This window comes from Hyla sarda, chromosome 4 (genome assembly GCF_029499605.1).
Source record: "Hyla sarda isolate aHylSar1 chromosome 4, aHylSar1.hap1, whole genome shotgun sequence".
Classification (NCBI taxonomy): domain Eukaryota; kingdom Metazoa; phylum Chordata; class Amphibia; order Anura; family Hylidae; genus Hyla; species Hyla sarda.
In genome coordinates, this window is record NC_079192.1 from 78,933,697 (window position 1) to 78,955,152 (window position 21,456).

The 21,456-nt window shown below is 40.7% G+C and overlaps 1 protein-coding gene across 6 annotated transcripts in view; it reads right to left on the minus strand.

Moving 5' to 3' along the window:
• Positions 1-2,102: 2,102 nt before the first annotated feature.
• The window catches only part of ADD2 (adducin 2), a 114,931-nt gene continuing 95,577 nt past the window's right edge, over positions 2,103-21,456 (minus strand). For all 6 annotated transcript variants that reach the window (XM_056571468.1, XM_056571472.1, XM_056571473.1 and 3 more), the window contains exons 11-15: positions 18,418-18,537; positions 16,031-16,120; positions 12,195-12,360; positions 9,490-9,606; positions 2,103-6,205 (exon numbers count right to left, since the gene is read on the minus strand). In XM_056571468.1, coding sequence (XP_056427443.1) covers positions 5,928-6,205; positions 9,490-9,606; positions 12,195-12,360; positions 16,031-16,120; positions 18,418-18,537 — 771 coding nt within the window. In that variant the 3' untranslated portion in view covers positions 2,103-5,927. The remainder of the gene's footprint in view (positions 6,206-9,489; positions 9,607-12,194; positions 12,361-16,030; positions 16,121-18,417; positions 18,538-21,456) is intronic.

Below are 21,456 nucleotides of genomic sequence, written 5' to 3' on the forward strand. Positions count from 1 at the left end.
GATGCAGGCTGCACAGACAGAACACGCTGGGAGTTGTACTATATTCACCCTGGTAGAAGACAATTGATACTACCGCATAGGTACCATGGGATGGTTTTGAGAGCCCTCCACAGTCAACATGGGCATCTCAAGGTGAACAAGACCTATAGTCTAGTACAAGCATGACCAATTCTATTGGCCTCGTATGAGGAGGCACATCAAGTCAAACAACATATAAAGACGTGCAAGGGGTGCATCCAGAAAAAGACCCTGCTGGTAAGAGCTGCCCCATGGGCCATCTGAAAAGTATGGGACCCATGGATCTTGTTTGCTGCATTTTCTGCAATGAAAAAGATACTCAATAGGAATTTTTCTAGTCAAAGGCAGGATTGGATCCACAGGCTGGGAAAATATAACTTTTTTAAAATCCAATCTTGTGTTGTGCTGAAAAAAAGTCTGCACACCTTACTACATAAACATTTCATGTGTGACTCTCTTGTGCCAAGCTTAAAGTAAAAAAAAAACTGTCAGAAGTTTCAGTCAGTAGATGTGTGGGTGCTGAGACCCCCACTGACATGTTTTTTTTTTTTTTACACTACTGTCCCCTGCCTGCTTAATAAAATAATACAAACTTTAACTCACCTTCCTCGATCCCTCATAGCCTCTGGTTGTAGGATGCCCCGTCTTGTCCGGTCTCCACTGACAGTCTGCTTCCCGGAGATGGCCAAAGCTGTAGAAGTGATATCACAGTGTGGCACAGCCAGTGATTGGCGAGCGGCACAGCTGTAGACACTTATGACCTGCAGCTCGGCAGAGTCACCAGCCAGGGATGGGGAGGCCTGATTCTGAAGGCTACGAGGGAGTAGAGGAAGCGGAGTAAAATTTTTTTTATATTTTATTAGGCAGTCTGGGGACAGTACTGTAAAAAACATTTTACCCGACAACCCCTTTAAGATTTCTCTTCACAATTACTAAGGAGTCTAGGCTAAACCCTGAAAAACTTCACAGGTAGCACAATGCAGTCAGGCAGGTAACATTCTCCTGACATTTACCAAATCCAAACTTATCCATTAGACTACAAGATACAGAAGTATGATTTCTCACTTCACAGAACATGTGTCCACTGCCCCAGACTCCAGTGATGGAGTGCTTTACACCCCTCCATCCAACGCTTTTTGCTGTAAGGCTTGTATGCAGCTGCTCGGCCATGCCAACCCATGTCATGAAGCTTAGTTTTTGTGATGATTCTAATTTCAAATAAGTTCCAAATAGGTTTTGGACTGTGCAGTTGAGTCAGCCCTATAGGCCTCAGCACTCGGCGACCCTGCTCTGTGACTTTACATGGTTCTCCTGGTTGCTGTGGTTACTAAACCCTTCCACTTTTCAATAATGCCGTTCACAGATGGTCATGGAAGATCCGGGAGAGAAGAAATTTTATGAACATCTTGTCCGCTCCTCACACTCAACCATCTTCAAGATTTCTCCTTCATGCGTCCTTCATATTTAGGAACATATATCAGACTTTTATGCACCAATGAAACCCATCTCTTTAGAAAAGTCTTAACCTCCAATAACCCTGTTATGGGCCCCACACCCCAAATAGGGGTGGGGAACACATGGGAACAGGACCCTTCCCTCCTTTTTTTCCTTGTCCTCATTTTCCTCCACCCTTTTAGGTGTGGTGGCCGTGAGCAGGAAGCGCCCTGCCATCCCTCCTTTATTGTCGTATTTAAGTTTTCCAGTATTTCTGGGCGACCTTGGTTTCAAGATCAAATGACTGAACTTTTGCGTGTTTATATAATAAATTTGGTTTGATTTTCTTTGTTTGTTATCCTTAATAAAAGCTGTGGCCTAGTTTACCAATCTGGAGTTTCTGTGTTGTTTATTTTAGTTTCATTTAGAGTCTCTGTTTTCGTGTTTCCGTTACACCACCCTATAAACATCTTTCCCTCACCTACTGTCCTCTTTCCCATTCCCATGTAAATTCTAAGTCCACAATGGCAGGGTCTGCTCTCCCTCTGTACCAAGCTCTTATGTATAATGTTCTGGTCATGTCATATACTATTCAGTATGTACAGGGCCCTGGAACTGTAAAATGAGAAAAAATAAAGCTCACACCATGGTTATACATTCCACTGTGAATTCAGTTTATTTTGCAGGTACAGCACTAAAGAGAGGCTCCAGTGGATATACAGCGAGATAGGCCCGTGCAGTAAAAGAGATAGTATTTACATGGTCTTTAGATATCACAATAACAAAGTCATGGCATCTGTGGAGGTTTATATACATTGAGGAGCGAGACACTAAGGAACAACAATACGATTGTCAGGTGGAATACAAGACACAATAATATCCTATTGGGCCCTTTGAGGCAAAGGGCAGGTGAAATTGCGCAAACAGAAAACTAGGTAGCAGGACGCTCAGCATTTACTGAGGAAGTAAGGAGCCTCTGAGAAATTTATATCAGTTACTTTAAATAAGGCAGAACTCGACTAGGGATTAGTAAAACACCCCTGAGACATAGTCCTAAATGAGTAGACACTTCTGTTGTACATACGAGTCATTTGTATACTACTACCAATTCAGTAACTGGCCATACCATGCAATAGCGATGAACCTCTGGAGGTACAAGTACTTGGCACTAACCTACGCTTGTCACAAGGGCATAACCTGGCTTCAAAAAGCCAGGTTCTACAAAATGTTTGCCCAAATTAGCATCAGGTGATGGACTACAAGCGGCAACTGGGTAACTTCATTGTGATTTCTCTTATGGGACCCTCCCTGTATGACACTCAAATGGCCTCTACTGTGTTTAGAGTATTAGTAAACCTAGAAGAAGGGCCTAGCCAAATAGACTATCCAGTAGTACAGTCATCCAATTCCTGAATAGAGACACAGTTCTGTTTAGCAGAAATACAGATTAAAAAAACTGCTACAAAAGACCTCTGCGAGATGTGGAAAAGCTTGTGTTTTACTAGCCGCATAGTTTGTCCCATGCACGTATATACTGAGCAGAAATAACGTGATGTGAACTTTTACTACAAAACAAGTGCGTGCAGAACACTTTCGGTTTGGTCCCAAAAGCTACAAGTTGAAAGATACAAAGTGTGTAAACAGAGTTGAGTAATCTGGATTATTGATATTTCTCCCATATGCACCATATGTAGACCTCCAATGTGTTACCCTTGTGTGTCTACATACATACATACATGCATGCATGCACATACATATGCAACCACCCTTCAGATTAATATATAGTATATTATGATGTAAGTTTACAGTGTTTTAATTAATAATTGAAAACAATAATTATTATTAAAGTGAAACTATACACCAGAGAACCTATAGACCAGTGTTGTACATAGAGGAGTTCTCTAGGGGACCTTAAATGGACCCTCTATTAAGGTGCTGGGTTTTGTTACCAAGACCACACTTGACCCTTGGGCCAGTTCTCCATCCTCTTATTTTGGTTACAACATAGTTCACCTGGAGAAGGACGTTTAATAATACAGGTCATGACCATCTGGTAGCAAAGGGTATGGAACCATCCAAGCTTGGGCCACTTCTTTCTAAGCGCCGCATAGTAGCCATATTGTCTGCCTTTATGGTATGTATGCCCTTGGACAATTACTACTTGTTAGGAGAGTCCCTTGGAAAAAGATTGTCAGTAACTGTCCTTGTGAATTAAGTATCTAATTTCTTTCAGCGCCACCACTGGGATGATTGAGCAGTACACAGTGCCCATTCAAATCAATGGTCTGTCTGTATTACACAGGATAGGACAGGTCTTTTTATAACCATTCTCCAATCTGGTGAAGAGATGAAGGTCCTGAACAGAAGACCCTTGTATATTAACTAAGAATTACTTAATAGAGTAGAAGAAAATTAATTTTCTAAACAGGACAATGATGTCACGTCCCCTTCTCGGAGGCAGCGCCTGGCAAAGAATGCTGGGGGCTGCACTGAGATTGCAGGGGTCCCCAGCGACAGAACCCCTGCAATCATACATCTTATTCCCTATCCTTTGGTATAAGATGTATAAAGCCGGAATACCCCTTTAAGGACCCATATATTGGTTTATCTGCATAGAACCAAGTTGTGGGGCAAAACTGGTAATTATACCAAATTCTTTTGGATTTTGGGTCTTCCCAACAAAAGTTCATTGTTCCACTGTTCTTGATCCATTTCTTATATCTTCTTTTTCTGAAACATTAAAACAAAGTACAGCAATATGCCCAGGGGACTTTAGGCCTCATACTGATTTTGCCAACATGCCACTTCTGGTATGGAAAATATTTACACATGGCACTAATGTATATTAGAAAGCAATATTGCTATACATAGTTTTAATCTGATATACATATATTAAAAAAGTAATTTGGGAAGTGTTATTGAAATTTATTAAATATATATGTAAATAATGATTGTCAAATAAAACATGTTTGTCGTGAATGTTCATTTCCATAATAAATTACCCCCGATGTTTTTTTTAGGCAGGATGGAATATTTGGGCAGCACAGTCTGCCATGTTGGTGAAGATGATGGTCCCCGCTTTTTCTGCTGATGAATATAGAGCACCATAGGAAAGACAACTCAGTAAAGATATGTGACACTATCTTATTTTCACCTATTGCTTATAAAATATCACCTATTAGTAACAATAGTAATCAATAGTATTTGTATTTTCTACAGACATAATTCATAATTATTTTTTACATGGGTTTTTTTTTTAACCAATAACCTTACCCCTACTTACAGGGTTTGTAAACAGCAAAGAGATACAATTCGATATACTAGCTTTTGTCTTGTGAATAGAAGTTTATATGCCTCTCATCCTGTCAGTCAAAACCACCATCTTCTCATTCTGGCCATAGAGTTGTTTGCTGACTGTTAGTACTGGATTGGTGTGGTAGATATTTTTCGGGGCATACTACATAGAGGGCAGTTACACTTGGGCATTGGGCCTGAGGGGGCCCATTTGGTCTCTATTCCATAGGAGAAGACCAGTACTATAAATGGTACATGGTAGGTGGGGGGGCCTGTTGTAGATTTAGCGTTGGGGTCCAGGACCTCAAGTTACCTCTCTGAGAGTTTCCCATAGGAAGAATATGCTTACATACAATGACTGGGTGAATTTCATTTGCTGATTGGATCTTCAGATTTTTCTCTAACTTAGAGGAACATAGAGCTGCTTCATTCAGTGTATATGATGACTTCAGAGAACACGCGTGAAGAGCTGATGAATTAAATAAAACCGGATACATTTACATGGGGCAGTCATCACACACATCCAATGCATGGGGGTTGTGTTTATTGTTTTAAGAGGGAATACGTTTGTGTTTATAACCCTTTTAAGCTAAGTTCCTGTATGTGTGCTATGACTAAATAAATCTATTGATATCACCATGAACAGAGAAGGTATAGAACAAACAATGCAACAAACAATAAGATTAAAATGGTAGTTGCTGCCCTACAGAATTCATATAAGAATGTGGTGTTGACTTATTGATTCTTATTATTGCGCCATGTTTGTCAGGACAGACCCTTGGCAGCCATGTTGTAACCTTCACCACTTTCACATGACTAAAAAAAAAAACACATTGCACTCTTAATTACGAAAAAAATAAACTTAAAAAAAACCACAAAACCAGTAATGTTGTTGTGGATTGAGTCTGTAAAGAAGCCGGCTAAGAGGTGGACGATTATAAAAATGTATTTTCTTTGTGAGCTAAGCAGGTATCTGTCCCAAGAGTCAGTGGACATGCTGTGCTATATAGGCACAGGCAGTACAAATCCCCTAAAAAAAGACACCTCATGAATAAGCATCCACTTTAAACTCTTGAGTCCATACTTAGCAGTAGTAGGTGTAGCTGCCGTCACTGCCCCAGCTTGGACAGTGAAGGAGCCTGGATACCTCATCTGACAGAACAGTTTCATGGATCAGGAGATCAAGACTCTGCCTTCTCTTTTTCCTTCTTTTTTCCTTTCTTTAGGAAGGAGGGGGTGCGGAACTTCTTTTTCTTTTTGGAGGGTGATTTAGTGGGGGATCCTTCCGGAGAGGCGTTGGGCACTGTCTCATTTTTCCCCTTAGGGGTTTCAGTGACTTTAGGAGGTGTCTCGTCCGGAGGAGGTTGATCCTCCTCTTTGCCGTTTAGCACCACAGCTGGTTGGACCTTCTCTTCTGTGGTTTCAGTAGATTCCGGGATAGACTCCTTCTTCTCTGCTTCTTCAGAAAGACACAAAAATGGAAAAAAAATTCATTAGTATGAACCATTTCTAGTTATTCCAATATTAACAGACAACACTGAGTATTTTCATGAAGCTTGGTGACAACTAACATGAAGACCATTACATCTTTTGCAGAGGTTGTCACCGAACTTCTGAGCAGGGGATGTATTAGTATAGATTAACCAGTAATGCAGTGTGACAGCACTCATGAACTTGTTGTCATACAGCTTTCTAAGGAATAGATGGGACTTAGAAATGTATTAGCTTTTGAAAAGTTATGAATGCTCAATACATGCTCAAATCTATTGTATTCTCATGTGGAGGTATCACTGACTGACGTTACAAGCTTGTAGACATCAGGTCTTTTAACAGTGGCCCCTATAATAACACCTCATGGGGACGCTGGAGCTGCAGGCATAAGCCTATAACTTTTTGGTATCATCATATGTATTTGGTATTACATTATAGCTGTCTATAGATGGGTGATGCTTACATTTATGAGAGACTTAAGGTTTGGTTACTATGATATAGTTTTTTTGTTCTGGAACAAAGCTAATTTACATACTTTTTTTCAACATGGGGAATGTGCCTGAAAAGTAAGTCTCCATACAGTAATGTTCCCTTCAATAATAACCATTGCCCTCCCCTGGCTGCATTTAAGGCACCTCTCTAGCCAACTAGTGCCTTGCTCTATACTGACAAGGGGCGAAAACCCTAAAGCAGATATCTACAGATGGGTGACTTTTCATTATGAAGGAGACTCTGGTTTAATTAGTTTTAGATCATTTCTTCCTTCTGGAGGAAAGCTAATATTTATGACAGGAATGAGGTATAAAGACCCCAGGATGGCTGAATGTGGATGGCTGAAGCTTCAAGGAAGGTCCAAGGGAAACTTACTAGGAGGTCCCGAAAAAAGAAACGAAGACCTAATTGTATAAGAACTCATATTGTGGCAACTATGATATTGAATAGACTGTAAGTTAAAGGGGTACTCTGTCCCTAGATATCTTATCCACTATCCAAAGTATAGGGGGTAAGATGTCTGATAGTGGGGGTATGGCCTCTGCGACCCCCCGCAATCTCTGTGCAGTAACCAGTGTTCTGAACATTATGTTCAGAACGCTTGGTGAAGGTGGCTGTGGTCATGATGTCATGCCACCCTCCCCTTGTGATGTCATGTCACGTCCCCTCTATTTATGTCTATATCGGTTTTATACACTCACTCTATTCATTGTGTTTATCCTTAGAATCTAATCCAGTAAGAGGGTGGTAATATATATATATATATATATATATATATATTATTTAAAAATATAATAGCCCAGCACAAATAAAAAAATACATCTCCAATCCATAATTCCCTCTCCATCTATGGATCGGGGCAGAAAATGTTCTTATAGTTTCCACCAAACCTAGATTTGCCCCTTTATGTGCTAGATCATGTGCTCCTCCACCTGCTATTTGGGATTGAGTGTGTTGATCTCACAGTTCTGAGAGGTAAACCAATTCATGAAGACAATTGGCATGGTGGCGTTGCTTCTAGACACATTCTGCAACTTGTAGTGAGTTTTGCAAAACAAAGAAGGTGATTCTATTTTTCATGCCAGACATTTAAGCAGTCTTGTTCTGGGAAATTGTATGGTCAACATTTGTGACTGGTCTGGAGTTGCCCCAAGTCTCTGGCACTTTATAATAAAAGCATTTATTGATGACCAGAAATCTATAGCAGCAGACATTGGACAAACATGTAGTATCCTACAAAGGTGGCACCCTAGAAGAGTGCCCGGTCATACACTGTGCACATGCTTCTTACAATCCCACTTTGGTCTAGAGCTCCTTCATTTAAGAGACTAGTATGGCCAAGCCCATGACTCTATGACATGTTAGAAGTTTTCAGTTTTCACAATAGACGTATACTAAATAAGACCCTAGCCTAATGTAGCCTAATGTAATGCACTATGGGAGATGTCAGTTTTAGGTCTTTATCTGGTATAAACATTACATTTCCCACAGTGCAAACCAGAAGAGCCTGCTCTACAATGGCCACTGGAAAATGCAAGTTCAGGGTTAAGAGAAGCCCAGAAATATTTAGAATGCAGCTCTGGAGGGGAACAGTCCTATTAAACCTCTATAAATACAGCAAAGTATTTATCACGGTACTACCTGTAAAGTGATGTACACACATTAACATATACTTTACCGCTATGCAAAAATGTTCACAATTTCAAGCTCCATTTTCAAGGCAAGCAGCTAGAAGTATACACACCATGACTCCGAATTAATACATGTTATTCTGCTTTCATTGTTAGTTCAAAGGGAATGCATTAGTCTGTAAGTGCCTGTGGCATCAGACATCACATCATAACAACATGCATCTGTTGGAGGCTCCTAAAGAAGATGCAATGTGAATACCTATACCTCAGGAAATGTAGTATAGGTGGGGATGTGCTGTTAGAGAAAAGTTACAATACTGAAAAAGAATTTGGGTACCATACAATAAAACCAAGTCTGATAATATACACAATGTCACCAATGTGATAACTGGAGGATTCCATTAAATTACCAAAAGACAAATGAATAGATAGATATTAGATTGACAGATAGATAGATTTAACTAACGTCTTGCATGGTAGCCAAATTTTCAACTTTTAAATTAGGTGAATGGGTGACTTTGGGGAGCAAAAGCATAAAGGGTGAAAAACAACAAGCCAGGGCGTCTATACTTACTACAGAGACAGGTATTCAGAGTCTGAGGTGACTCCTGCCATGAGACAGCACATGAAAAGAGAAGGGAAACATTGTGGCGACACACACACAAAGACACAATGACAACGTGAATGACACAATGAATACAGATAAAGCAGAGGAGGAAGAAAGGGACAGGACAGAGGCAAAGATTGATTTACAGGGAGTGACATAATATTCTGAATCTATTGGGTCACATTAAGACCATTTATTCTAGTTTGAGCCTGGATATCATTGTGTAAACCTCAGTGAGCCCCGGGATGGAAGGAGAAGCCACAGGTCACTTGGCCGATATGATGTCCTGGGTAATTTCTGATATAGTCATCTATTTCACTCATTTAGAATTGGATTAAGCCAAACATTTATTAGATTTGTCAATAAAATCTCCAATCTGATGTATCACTTTTAACCACCAGTGCAGGTGGGTTCATACCATATTGATCATATCTACCCAACTATAAGGTTCTACCCATATGTATAGTCCACTTGATAACACTGGCCATGATATCTAATTCTTACTGAATACAGATTACTTACCTTCAGAGGATTTAGAAGGAGACACGATCAGAGGTGTGGTCTTTGATGGACTCCTTACAGGAGAAGTAGGAGGCGTCACCAGTGATGGTTGGGTTTCCTCATCTGCAGCTTCTTTGTCTGTATACATTGATGTAATCATTTAAGAGGTCACATTGGAAAAATGTAGTCAACAACTATAGTGCTGTGCGTTGGAAAGCAACTGCGGTGTGGTAATGGGCTATAAGGGTGAAAACACACAATCAGGTTGCAATAAGTTCCAATAACTAGAGCGGCAACCTGATCATGTGCTTTTACCCTAATAGATATGACTTTCACATCTTAACTTTACTGCTGTACTTGAACATGCATGGTATTATTCATACTAAATACCTCTGCAGAATCACTTTGTTTTTACATGGATTTTTTGTTAATGTATTCTGCAGGTTGTGTGAGATAGATAACCAACTGACCTTCTCTCTTGGTGATCACCATGTGAGTGCAAGTTGCTACATTCACATAAGTGATTACATGAAATTGTACTCGCAATAAAGACAGCTTCTACATGCAAACTGGCATGTTTTAGGATGCATGCTTATCAAATCATAGAGCTTTGAGATAGACGAAAAAAGAATCCAGAAGCATGGAGAATTGTAATATTTTTCTTTCAATTCATAGAAAATTACAATTAAGCTACTTCTCATATATCTAGCAGTCTAGTTCAGTTTTTCCATCATATTCGTGATAGTAAAACTCCAGAGAGAAACTGATGGCAGAACTGATCTCATTGTTGGCGATTTCAAGTCAGGTGACACGCCGGACAGATCAAGAACCCAATAGGAAAACATGTCCTGCAGAGTTTTCCTATCCAGTTCTCAAATGGAAAATGGAAAAAAAAAGTGTGATGTCACCATTTTTGCATCAGTCTTGGCATTAGTTTGGGTTAGTTTTTGCACAAAAACCTGATCCCCATGCAACATATGTATGTGAACCCAGCCTTACGAATACCTTAGGAACCCAGCCTTACGAATACCTTACGAACCCAACCTTACGAATACCTTTCTACAGTATATCTCAAAAGTAAACCACTAAATCAAGGACAGGGACATTATTTTGGTCTCTGTCTGGTAAATTGAAGCATATGGATCTGTTTGTGGAATGTGACAGAAGCTATCTAACATATACAGCAAATGGCTCCAACAACTCATTGTCTTACTGGTTCAAGGGATACTTAAAAATACTGATCTCTAGCAGGATGCAGACAAACCACAAAGTTATATAAGAAGGGTCCCTGGTGCATATAGCAGCCTATCAGAAACATGGTTATATACTTTGTGGGGTGCTGGGCAGCCCAACTCATCTAATGGTGTGGGTATGACCAAAAGCTGTAACCAGCCAACTGCAAACACAACCGTGTGACTGGTATCTTATGAAAGCCTTATATATGTCCAAATACAATGCTAAGCATCTACCTTTTTTTATTTTTATAAATAATAGGCGTTCAGTGGGCGTTCATCAACATTTTGTAGCTATTTAAACTCCTGTATCCTGCCGGGAACTGGTGTTTTAACTAGTGATGTACATAGAATAAAGGTGTCACCATACCAAACATAGATATGGGCCCCCTATTATGGTGTCTGATTTTGCCCCCCAAGACCAGAGAGTCTGGTGTATTTCTCCTTACTTTCCATGACCTATTAGTCAATATCCCCCTACACTAATTTGCAGACAATGCAGTTTCCTGAGGAGAGTTGTGCACAATTTCTTACCAATGGAAGAAAGAAATAGGACCAACCAGGACAGGTCTCCCTATCTGCAAGGGCCTGAAATCAGTTGCAAGGTCAGCCACTATGGTAAATACACCCTTGAGTTTAACCTTGTAGCAGTAAGTATGGTCTTTCTAATATGTGGTGGCCCAGTACCCTTGCTGCCCTGTCAGGCAGCCTCCCTGCAGTATCCCCTGCCCCCCCCCCTTGCATCTGTTCTACTGTAATTGTATATTATCCCCTATGTTATGTAAAGAAGAATTTTTGTATCTTTAAGAAAGGTTAACATGTGATCACCAGTTGTCATGTGAGTTGTCATGTGATTGTTACCCAGGAGGTATCAGTGACCAGGTGACTTAAAGGTGACCAATTGGGACCCCACCAGAGTCTCCCCCATAAAAGCCCTGGGAGGAGTCTCTTCTCTCTCTTAGTTCCTGAGTCTTTGCTGAGGTGCAGTCGAGCCTAAGAGTCTGGAGTCATAGGAGCCTCAAGTCAAGTCTGCAGCCACAAGTCTACAAGTAAGCTACAGTCACAGCTTAGTCTGTCTCTAATCAAGTCAAGTCAGTCACTGTCATCTATTGTCACGTCAACGTGGCCTGCACTAAATTGTCCAAAACCACTGCAAGTCCCAGCAAGCCCTTAAGGTCTCTGAAGTCACTGGTCACCTCCATGGGCCTGGCTACACTGTATAGACTGTACCATCTGTCACTCAGTAAAGCTACCGTTGTCCGTAACTTGGCATTGGAGTCATTATTGCATCCTGTGCCTATCCCAGGATCAAGCGGTATACCTTCGGGTGGTATTGAGGATAAACCATGCCCTGGCGTCACGAATACAAGGGGTTAATGCCATCTGCCCCTAGGGTTATTCCATCTGCCCTGCATCACTCCCCATACCACAAATACATATACAGATATGATGTTTGTAGACAGGAAATATGTCAGAACTGGTTCCTCTACTTACCATCAGTGGCATGCTTCTTTCTTTCTACCTCTTTCTTATATTCTTCCAGCTCTTGGTCAGTCAGCTGACTAAAAGGGTTAGGAGGCTCAGGTTCTGGTGGGATTACCTCTACGGGCTGTTCCTTCAGTTCTGCCTCTGTTTTGGATGCCAGATGACTATCTGCAGACTTAACAAATGAAGAAAAAAGAGTTTGTCACTTACTCACTTACTCACTTTTCTAGCATATTGCCCTCACTAGTTACTTAAATCCATACCTGCATACTGTAGCTTATCGCAGCACAATATATTTCTAATATTGTGTGTCAATTGGTCACTCCATGCAGGTATGGTTTTATTTGGATTCGGTGGTCACAACCTGCCTCAGTGACATAGATGGCTTCCTTCATGCCAGAAGAAACTATTGGGCCATGTCAGCATAGGGCAAGAAGTGGAGCACCAGAAAGCAAGGCAAGGTAATACTAGGATAAGCCCTTTAATCATTGCAACTTTCTAATGTATAATTCCCCTACATTTTAGAGCATTTATTTGAATGGAAATTGATTTATTAACAATGTCTTAGATTTAGACAACATAAAATTAAATCAGACAGGCAGGAAAAGCACTAAAATGTCATAGTGGTACACACTGTGTGACATATTTGGTGAGTCTAGTTATGCATGTTGGGCAACTTTCTCTTCCTTACATCAACTCTTACCTGACTTATTTTATACCAACATTTTGCACCAAACTATTGGTGCATGACGGTAATAAATCTAGCACATTTTACAACTGAAATGTATTTGTTGTTATAATAAATTTAACATGTCCTAGTGTTTAGACCCCTACCGTTCCCCAGAAACAGCAGGGAGAGAAGCTCTGTGACTATGTGAGATGGCTTCCTAGACTTAAAGGGGTATTCCAGGCCAAAACTTTTTTTTTTTATATATATATCAACTGGCTCCGGAAAGTTAAACAGATTTGTAAATTACTTCTATTAAAAAATCTTAATCCTTCCAATAGTTATTAGCTTCTGAAGTTGAGTTACTGTTTTCTGTCCAACTGCTTTCTGATGACTAACGACCAGGGAGCTGTGCAGCTCCTATGGGGATATTTTCCCATCATGCACAGCTCCCGGGACGTGACATCATCATTGTGCAGTAAGACAGAAAACTTCAGAAGCTAATAACTATTGGAAGGATTAAGATTTTTTAATATAAGTAATTTACAAATCTGTTTAACTTTCCGAAGCCAGTTGATATATAAAAAAAAAGTTTTTGCCTGGAATACCCCTTTAAATTATGAGACCATCTTGGCCACGTGACTCAGAGCCAACAGAGGACACTCTAAGCCCACACTACTCCTGGCTGGTTCTACTGACTGGTCAGAGTCACCACAACCAGTGCAAGGACAGCCCAGATGCACTAGAATCCAGCAGGACTTCCAGACATAAATATGAATAACGTCCCATTGACAAAGACCCATACACATGGGAAGAGTCGAAGTGTTGCTTATATTATGATATTATGATGCTGCTAGAATAAAATTGAACACATAAGGTGGAAGCTGGACATCATTTATTCTTTTGTCTGTCTCTATGACATATTAAAAGTTTTTCATAATGACAGTGCTCATTTAAACATAAAAAGTGTCTAAAACACATAATAAATTAGACACATGTAGGCCAATCTTTGATGCATTATTATATGAATTTCCAGTGCATTTTGCGTCGTAAATCTTTCTATTCATGTTTATATCCAAAGACAATAAAGCTGTAAAGACCTAATACATCTCACAGCAAAGACTTAAAGGGGTACTGCGGTGGGAAACAATTTTTTTTAAATCAACTGGTGCCAGAAAGTTAAACAGATTTGTAAATTACTTCTATTTAAAAATCTTAATCCTTCCTGTACTTATAAACTGCTGTATGCTCCACAGGAAGTGCTTTTCTTTTTGAATTTCTTTTCTGTCTGACCACAGTGCTCTCTGCTGACACCTCTTTCCATCGAAGGAACTGTCCAGAACAGAATAGGTTTGCTATGGGGAGTTGTTCCTGCTCTGGACAGTTCCTGACATGAACAAAGGTGTCAGCAGAGAGTACTATGGCCAGACAGAAAATAAATTCAAAAAGAAAAGCACTTCCTGTGGAGCATACAGCAGTTTATAAGTACAGGAAGGATTAAGATTTTTAAATAGAAGTAATTTACAAATCTGTTTAACTTTCTGGCACCAGTTGATTTAAAAAAATTTTTTCCCACCGGAGTACCCCTTTAAACCCAGGCTCAGTCATGGACAAGGCTCAACACATAAACTGGTAGACACTCTAAAACAGTGGTCTCCAACCTGCGGACCTCCAGATGTTGCAAAACTACAACTCCCAGCATGCCCGGACAGCCGTTGGCTGTCCGGGCATGCTGGGAGTTGTAGTTTTGCAACATCTGGAGGTCCGCAGGTTGGAGATCACTGCACTAAAACAATGCTGGCCTTAGGGCTCCCAGGGCTCCTAGTCATGGGAACCTCGCTGATCATGAGAACATTGGTCCCTTTTTGCTGTGTAAATGGAACAATGGTTTAACATGCGTTCTGCTACCTGTTCTGAGTTTTTTTTTTTTAGCAGCCCCTTTGTAAGTAAATGGAGCAGCAGCATGAGTGCTAGAGCAGTGTTCCCCATGGGAAGTCCTCAAGTACCCCCAACAGGTCATGTTTTTAGGATTTCCTTAGTCTTTCACAGGTGACATTTATGTAGAGATGTCTGATACACTGACCATAACTGTACCACTAAGGAATCCTAAAATAATGACCTGTTGGGGGTACACTTGAGGACCGTGCTTGGGAAACACTGTGCTAGACCAATGCTCCATCTAAATGGGGGATAAGGGACCCTCATTCTTATGATCAGTAGGGGTCTCAGTGGTCAGACTCCATGTGATCAGTTAGTCGTCACCTATGGATCACATTATAATTTGAATAAATCTTTTAAAGGGGTTTGCCTGCACCTCTCCGTCCTGCTTTACTACTTCTATTTGAGTGGGGGCGAGGCATTCAAAATACAGAACATACGCAGTGTTGGAGAGATACAGGGAGTTATCTCCGGAGTGTGGCCACTTTTTCTGTATGAGACAAGAAGGCACAGTAGACAAGCCATGGAGCAGTCTGTTTTGAGTTTGTCCCACACAGAAGGTGGCTGGGCAGGATAGTGCACTCTAGAGATCCCAACCCTCTGCTGCTATGCACAGGGCATGACGTCAGTCGCCTGCCCATCCACTTCAAGAGCAGAGATGTGGTCGGTAACCTAGACAATGAGCAGCAAACAATGAGAACAGAGAATGCTAAGAACACATATTTACAAAATTGCCTATATTTGCATTATCTACTAAATGTGAAACCCACCTCTGGCAGACTGTATGAGCATCTGGTTCTGCACTGGGGCTCTATAGAGGAGGTGACCCACTCCTAGCTCACCATTATAGCAACACTTTTAAGTGTCTATTAGAATGCATGCAAGAGAGTATGCAAATCATTTTAATGGTTCCTAAAAAGCACTGGAACACCTTTGAAAGATTTTTTCTCTCACATAAGATAAGAGCTAATATACTGCTCAGCTGTCTGTATATACCCTGGGAATAATTCTTATGATATTAAGCATGACACTAGGATTTATTACCACTTAGTTTATATGAAATACAGTGATACCTCTCCAAAACAACACCTTTTTGAGAAGACTACACCCTTACCCAGACCAGATATGTGGCCGATTTCCAGTTCCTTATTTATTCTGCATTCTTTGATAAGACCACCCCCTAGAAAACCAGAATAGAATTTTGGGTGGTCGTCTCAAAGAGGTTTCACTGTATACATACCGGACTTCTGCTCTTATCCGTTATCACATTGGCCAGTAACTGAGACTGGGGTCCAGCAGACTTCACATCTTGGCGATTTTGCTCCCGAATCTGTTTAATAAAATTAATTTAATACAATGGTTAATATAAGGAAATGTGGCAGTGTCATCCATCTGGCATTTCATATGTTATTGATATTTTTTTAGGGATTATCCAGGACCTAGACTTTTTTTTTACATAAATTATAGAGCTGCAGATGGCAGCATGTATGATAATCTGTTTGTTTGTTTGGTAATGGGTGATAATTATGGGTGATTAATGAAATATTGTTCATTAAATGATGTTTTATCTAAATTACTAATGCATAATACAAATAGGCAATGATTGGCAATATAATGTTTGGTGGCATCTCCTGACCAGTCTGTCAGTAATAGTTCTATTATCCATTAAAAAACAATAACCGTTTTTCGGTAATTTGAGTTGGGTGTTAATAGTTGGGTTAATAGTTTACTTGTCTGAGATTATCCAATCCAAATTGGCAACACCCAGTTGTCTATTTAGCCATACACTTCTAGTAAGAATAACGGGAATGGCACAACCTAAAGCTCAAAGAAAAGACTTGTTATTTCATGGGTAATACAGTGATCCCTCAACTTACAATGGCCCCAACATGCAATAGTTTCAACATTCAATGTTTTTTTCTGGACCATCGTAACTTGAAACCAGACTCAACATACAATGTACAGACAGTCCAGATCTGTGAAATGTGTCACAACTGGAGGAACTGACCAATCAGAATGGGCATTTTACTGGAAAATCATCTCTATTACCGAAGTGCCTGCACTGACTGGCTGTCTGGTAGCGCCCCCTACAGTACAGGAAGGAACTACAAGTTCTCTACTACTACTTACCTGTGCCAGGGTTAGCTGCTCTTTTGGACACCAAGTAAGGGTGGCTCCATTTGGGACACTGTGTGCACTGTATAGGACCCTAAAGAAGCTTCTGTCCTCTACATAAACCATTGTTTCCCAACCAGGGTGCCTCCAGCTGTTGCAAAACCACAACTCCCAGCATGCCCGGACAGCCAACGGCTGTCCGGGCATGCTGGAAGTTGTAGTTTTGCAACAGCTGGAGGCACCCTGGTTGGGAAACACTGACATAGACAGTGATTTACAGCTCCCAGCAGATCTTTCTTACTTTTATATGTAAGGATTTGCTTTATCTGTATTATTTTTCTTTAATCCTTCACTTTTTCCTATTTTTGGATGACATTTTGGGGCTTCAGAACCAATTACCAGGTTTCCATAGAGTTATGGTCTCAACATACAATGGTTTCAACATACAATGGTCGTCCTGGAACCAATTAATATTGTAACTTGAGGGACCACTGTACAAGTTCTTACTAAACAAGCAGGCCAGGAATGGCAATGGGTCATCTTTAGGAAGATTTCTGACTATTACCATTTCCTCCTTTATATAGTTACAAAGTACGGTACAGTTGATAAAACACACACGTCCATTAAGTTTGGTCAGGGCTTGGAAGAAAATGTGAATGAAGGCAAGGGGTTTGGTAGATTTAAGAACTTCTTTTCCCTTTATTGATTAAAAAAAATACATCCTCCTAATGAGATTAATGGCTGCTGCCACGATCCAGCATGTATATACACAGTAAATTAATTAAAATACATTTCTGAGCCGTTCCGGCTCCTTCCTCAGTCTTTTAAAGGGGTACTCCACTGGAAAACATTTTCTTTTAAATCAACTGGTGCCAGAAAGTTAAACAGATTTGTAAATTACTTCTAATAAGTAATATCTTTACCCTTCCAGTACTTATCAGCTGCTGTATACTACAAAGGAAGTTCTTTTATTTTTGAATTTTCTTTCAGTCTGACCACAGTGCTTTCTGCTGACACCTCTGACCATGTCAGGAACTGTCCAGAGCAAGAGAGGTTTGCTATGGGGATTTGCTTCTACTCTGGATGTTTCCTAAACTGAACAGAGGTGTCAGCAGAGAGCACTGTGGCCAGAAAGAAAGGAAATTCAAAAAGAAAAGAACTTCCTGTGTAGTATACAGCAGCTGATAAGGATTAAGATTTTTTAATAGAAGTATTTTACTAATCTGTTTAACTTTCTGCCACCAGTTGATTCAAGAAAAAATGTTTTCCAGCGGAGTACCCCTTTAACATTGGAGAATTCTGCACAGGGGAATGCTCCTTGTCTGTTTTGTCTGGTCTCTATTGATTCAAAGGAAGGTAAAGAAAGACAAAGCATGACCCAATTTACCTAGAAGAGAAACATGTCATTCCTCATTTTTCTTGCTTGCAGCCACCTTGCACTGTATCACTAGATTTCCATTGTGCAGGTCTGCTAGGCACCTCAATTAGGCACCTCAAATTTTTTGAGCCTACCTTGTTCCTGGTCTCTAAAACCTCACGAGGATCAGTGAAAAGTGGCACAAACTGATTGGGGTTCTCTATGCGGATAGGCATCCCGCTGCTGGACTTCACCACTTCATCTGCTTTCAGCCACTGAAAAATTAACCAAAGAAATGAAAAATTGCTATGTCAAAAGTGTTAAAGTAGTATTCCAGTGCTGTAACTAAAGATAATACAGTGCCAGGGCTCTGGGAAAATAGATAAAATAACTATACTTACCTATCCCCAGTCCTCTGCTGGTCCTGCAGCAGCTCTGGTCCCTCAATGCTCATCTTTTAATGCTGCTTCTGAGACAAGCTCTCGGAGCAGGACCTTCCCGCTCAGCCAATCACTGGCCGAGATGTGACACCACTGTGGCCAGTGATTGGCTGAGCAGGAAGATCTGTCCCAGAAACAAGTTGACGAGCACCGTAGGACCATAGAAAGAAGAACCTGTGATGTGACAGGACCAGCAGGGGACTGGGGTGGGTAATATTCTTTTTTCTATTTTACCAGGGCCCAAACCTATACATTTTGTTTTGTTACAGCGCTAGAATACCCCTTTAAATATAAAATATAGAGATTGTTATGGCTCACATTTCCCACATATCATAATCTAGCAAGTCTAAATGTTAAGTTAAGTTCAACAAGACTAAGGTATGACTGTGTTGCAGTTGAAATCTGCACGGGCGTGCAGTTTTATGGAAAATCGGTGCAGTTTTCAAACTAATTTAATGGACATGGCCACTGCTTATGACCTTGCCCTTTGGGGCCATTCAATCAAACTTTAATTCCTACAGAAGGGTGTGCAGTGTCCCATTATGTGTTATCCATCAAAGTAATATGCGGCTGCCAAAAATATCAGCAATTATAGCAATTACATTGCCATAAATTGTCATAAAAATGAATTATCTTATGCATGAATCATACTTATGTGTGCATTTGTATGATATGAAAACGTAGCCAACTGCAGCAGAACATGGGGGGAACCTGTCACATGTTATAGGGGAGAAGATGCCGAAAAGACTGATATACAGTTTTGTAGGAGAAGATTCTGAATATTTTATTAATAGAAATCTCTGCTCATTCTGGGCTTAGAAGTGGGTGGTCCTAATGAAGGATTGACAGCTATGTGTGCATGCATGCTCATACAGGGGAGGCGTCCAATCATGGAGTGAGCCCGCCCACTGGACTCCTAAGGACAAATGAGCAGGAAACGTATAATGGTTGCATTTTTTCTGAAATAATGTTTTTTTTTATTTGCGTCAATGCATCTTTATGATAATCAAAATGACAAATTAATCATCCTAATCTAGAGTTTTCGCTACAGTTCCCACACAGACCTACGTGTTTCATGAGAACAGAATACAAACATTTGGTAGGCTAGTATGCAATGGCTAATGGAAGGGAGTAATTCTGCAAGATCAGACTACACAGGGGTTAATATCTGGAGATCTACATTGGAGCTTTAGACACAAACGATGAGATGGAATTACAAAACTACACAGTAAAACCTCTTTGAAAAGACCACCCAAAATTGCATTGCAAAGTGGTCTTCTATGGGTTGGTATTCCCAAAGAAAATGGCCACTCTGCATAATTTATGGTAGAACTAAAAATCTGTCACAGGAAATCTGGACTGGAAAAGGGGGGGGGGGGTATTGTCAAATAGGTGGTGAGGTTTTACTGTATCTAAAAGAACGATAAGGTATGAAAGCTGAGCTGTGATTGGTTGCTATGGAAAAACTAGACAGTTTTGGTTTCAGGCAAGTTGATAAATATGGGCTGCCTGGCTCTGTTGCCTATAGCAACAAATCACAGCTCAGCTTTCTTTTTATATTCTGATGTGTTCTGATTGGTTGCTATGGGAAACAGAGACAGTCGGTTTCATAAAGATGACCCATAATAATCTTTAAAGGGGTATTCCAGGCAAAAACTTTTTTTTATATATCAACTTGCTCCAGAAAGTTAAACAGATTTGTATATTACTTCTATTAAAAAATCTTAATCCTTCCAATAGTTATTAGCTTCTGAAGTTTTCTGTCTAACTGCTCAATGATGATGTTGCGTCCCAGGAGCTGTGCATGATGGGAAAATATCCCCATAGGAACGGCACAGCTCCTGGGACGTGAGTCATCAGAAAGTAGTTAGACAGAAAATAGCAACTCAACTTCAGAAGCTAATAACTATTGGAAGGATTAAGATTTTTTAATAGAAGTAATTTACAAATCTGTTTAACTTTCCGGAGCCAGTTGATATACAGTGGTCCCTCAACATACGATGGTAATTCGTTCCAAACGACCCATCGTTTGTCGAATCCATCGTATGTTGAGGGATCCGTGCAATGTAAAGTATAGGAAGCTGTACTTACCTGTCCCCGCCGCTCCGCACCAGGTCCTCACCGCTCCCGCTGCTGTTCCAGGGGCTCCCCATGCTGTCCCGCTGCTCCGGTGTCTTCTTCGCGATCCTCCGGTGTCTTGCGCATCTTCTGCAGGGTTCGGGCCTCGCTTTCTGGTGACGTTATTACGCTGCTGCGCCGGCGCGGCGTGCGTAGTGACGTAATAACGACGACGGAAAGCAAGGCCTGGACCCTGGAGAAGATGCACAAGACACCGGAGGATCGCGAAGTGGACCCGGAGCATCGGGAATAGGTAAGTGAACCTGCTGGGGCACATTACACTGCTATCCGACAGCAGCTTAAGCATTTTGCGCTGTTGGATAGCAGTTAATGCGATGGCCCCGACATATAAAAGCATCATATATCGATGCTGACATCGACATGCGATGGCCTCTGAGAGGCCATCGTATGTCGATTTTATCATATGTCAGGGCCATCGTAGGTCGGGGGGTTACTGTATATAAAAAAAGTTTTGGCCTGGATAACACCTTTAAGCAGTAAGGTTGGGATTAGTCACAACTTTTTTTTATTTTTTTATTATTTATCTTTTTGGACAGAAAAATAAATGGCACAAATAAACTTCTCCCTAATTTTTTACTCCAAAGAGTTGTTGTGGCCTTTTCCAAAATTAAGGTG